The sequence below is a fragment of the Cystoisospora suis genome (assembly GCF_002600585.1).
Source record: "Cystoisospora suis strain Wien I chromosome Unknown contig_400, whole genome shotgun sequence".
NCBI classification, from domain to species: domain Eukaryota; phylum Apicomplexa; class Conoidasida; order Eucoccidiorida; family Sarcocystidae; genus Cystoisospora; species Cystoisospora suis.
In genome coordinates this window covers 14,962-17,467 of record NW_027153201.1, presented here as the reverse complement: position 1 = coordinate 17,467, position 2,506 = coordinate 14,962, and the positions used below count along the sequence as shown (strand labels likewise).

At 44.9% G+C, this 2,506-nt stretch overlaps 1 protein-coding gene across 1 annotated transcript in view; it reads left to right on the top strand.

Annotated features, from left to right (window-relative positions):
• The window catches only part of CSUI_001011 (gcc2 and gcc3 domain-containing protein), a gene marked incomplete at its 3' end in the record, with an annotated part of 19,662 nt that overhangs the window by 2,574 nt on the left and 14,582 nt on the right, over nt 1-2,506 (top strand). Inside the window, exons 4-6 of the mRNA XM_068061217.1 lie at nt 583-698; nt 1,286-1,465; nt 1,938-2,095. Of these exons, the coding sequence (XP_067926806.1) occupies nt 583-698; nt 1,286-1,465; nt 1,938-2,095 (454 nt within the window). The remainder of the gene's footprint in view (nt 1-582; nt 699-1,285; nt 1,466-1,937; nt 2,096-2,506) is intronic.

Genomic DNA, 2,506 nt, shown 5'->3' with positions numbered 1-2,506 from the left:
CACTTCTTTTTCTAAATCTTGCTACGCTATGTATACAATCCTATAGATATTTATATATCTCTATCTGTCTATGCATACGGGCTGGGGTGTGTATGCAGAGAGAGGTTAAGGTGTGTATCTTGTCCAGCTACCCGAATGTGTATTATCTATGGACTTTAGGTCTATAAAGAGTTTCGTTTTGCCCCTACTTGGTAAGAAGAAGTCTCCTTTCTCCCCATTAATTCCTCTGCTCTTCCGACACCAAGAGCAAGAAGCAAGACACCTCTTCTCTCCTACTCCAACCCTGCATGCACGTAGACAGATAGCTGTACATATAGATACATAATCTAGATATACGAAGACCAAGTCCTGCATACATCTACACACATTCTGTAAATCTCCATCTACGTGTAGATCTGTATATACGTTCAATCAGTCGTGCACCTATCTACATATAGGTGTATGTACAGCTCTATTCCTGTGTATCTTCACTTCGTCTGGGGTTAACATAGATGTCTCTCGCTCTCTCTCGTTCTCTATAAGAAGGTTGCCGACGTCTTTTTCCTTCTTCTTTTCTTTTCTTTCTTCTGTTTGCTTCTTTAGGACCGATCGCTCCGATTCTTTGCCCTCCCGGGACATACCAAGATGAGAAGGGCCAAGCCTCGTGCAAACCGTGCACTGCAGGATTCTACTGCCCGGCTGATAATCCCACCCCTCTTGTCAGTTCTCTTCTCTTTCCTCTCTTTTCTTCTTTCTTTCTTTCTTTCTTTTCCTGGTCTTGCTCTTCTTTTGCTTCTTCTCCTTCTAAGGGGTGCATGCGATACTAGAGAAGATACACCGAGGAAAGAAATGAGAGATACGACTCCATGAGACCTGTAGGGTGCTAGTGTGAAAGAGGTGTACTACAGACAACCCTCCTCACTTGCTCTCGGACATACTAAGACGAAGGAGAAGAAGAAAAGACGACTTAAAGAGAGAAGTACTAGAGCTGACTTGCATACTTCTCAGGTGTACCGACAGCATCATCTCCTTCACTCTGTACAAGGAAAAGAAGAGAGAGACCTCCCTCCCCACGCTGTGTGTGTCTATGGGGTAGCAAGATGCAAGTATAGTTATCTATGTGCCTATGTATGGAAGGCTGGACGTGTATATCTGTTGCTATGAAGCTATCTCCGCATGTCTCCATATAAAGTTGTATTTAGGAGTGTACATATGCATGTGTAGCAGTTTGAATGGCTAGATAAGTGCGTCTATCTGCTTGTCTGTCTTTCTGTCTATTATGTCTCTCTTATGTATTTTCTTTCAGCCTTGTGGTGCCGGGTACTATTGTCCTGAGGGGAGTCACAGCCAGTACGAGCGTGCATGCCCTATAGGCACCTTCAGCAATAATACAGAGGCGACGTCTCTATCAGACTGCACCCTCTGCACTCCAGGCCACTATTGCGATACACCTGGTCAAACCGACGCAACGAAGCTATGTCGGGCAGTAAGATAAGAGAAAGAGAAGATCCAAGAAAGGGAGGGAGAGAAAGAAAGAAAAGAATAAGCGAGCCGTGGAAGAGACCCCAGCTCTTTCTTGATGGTCTTTAGTGGTATGATGGACGTTAAATCCTCGCTTGCATTCCTACGTCTTCTCTTCATCCTTACAACGAGGAACACTTCCCCTCTACCTATAATACGTCTATCTATCACTCACGCTGAATCGACCTTGCTCTATCTATCTATCTTAAAGCTATCTGCCTATCTTACCTTCAGTCTGTCTCCTCTATCTACCTATCTTTCGTTTGGTCGATCTATCTACACCCTCCCTATTTACGCACATCTTGGCGTCTCGACACTTGGACAGAGCAAGAGAGAGAGACATAGAGGGGTTCTGTCTCTCTTTCCCCTGTATTCCTGCTTCTCTTGTCCTTTTCCTCCCCGCCTTTTTCTTTCTTTTCGTGGACGTGTGTGTGTAGGGACACATCTGTACAGGAGGGTCATGGCGAGCCGATCCATATGCAAACGACCCGCACCCTGGCCTGCCTGAAGAAATTTCGAAGACTTTGACAAATCGCCTTTGCCCCCGAGGCTACTTTTGCCCTGAAGGGACCAGACAGCTCATGCCTTGTCCAAGGTTAGAAAAGGACATTGAGAAGAAAGCAAGAAAGAAAAGCGAAGACAGAAAGAGATACGAAAGAAAAGAGAGGAACGAGATAAGAAAGCGAGGAATGACTTGTAGATGTACGGGACGATAGAAACATGTATAGAGATACACGTTGTACGAGGAGGGATAAAGAAGGAGTAAGAGAGAGAGGAATGAGTTCTCTATAGAAAGAGAGAGAGGGCCCTCCAGGGCCGTCGATACTGATCTATACATCTATCTGTAACGTATGGACTGATACAGAGGAGAGACGCGATGAGAACGAAGATCGACATTTTATGCGCATGCATCTAGAACTTGACGTACGTCTTTACTTTCTCGTGTCATATATACAGCCTCTCTCACTTGTATCTCCATGTCGAGGAGAGTCTTCATATCTATCTA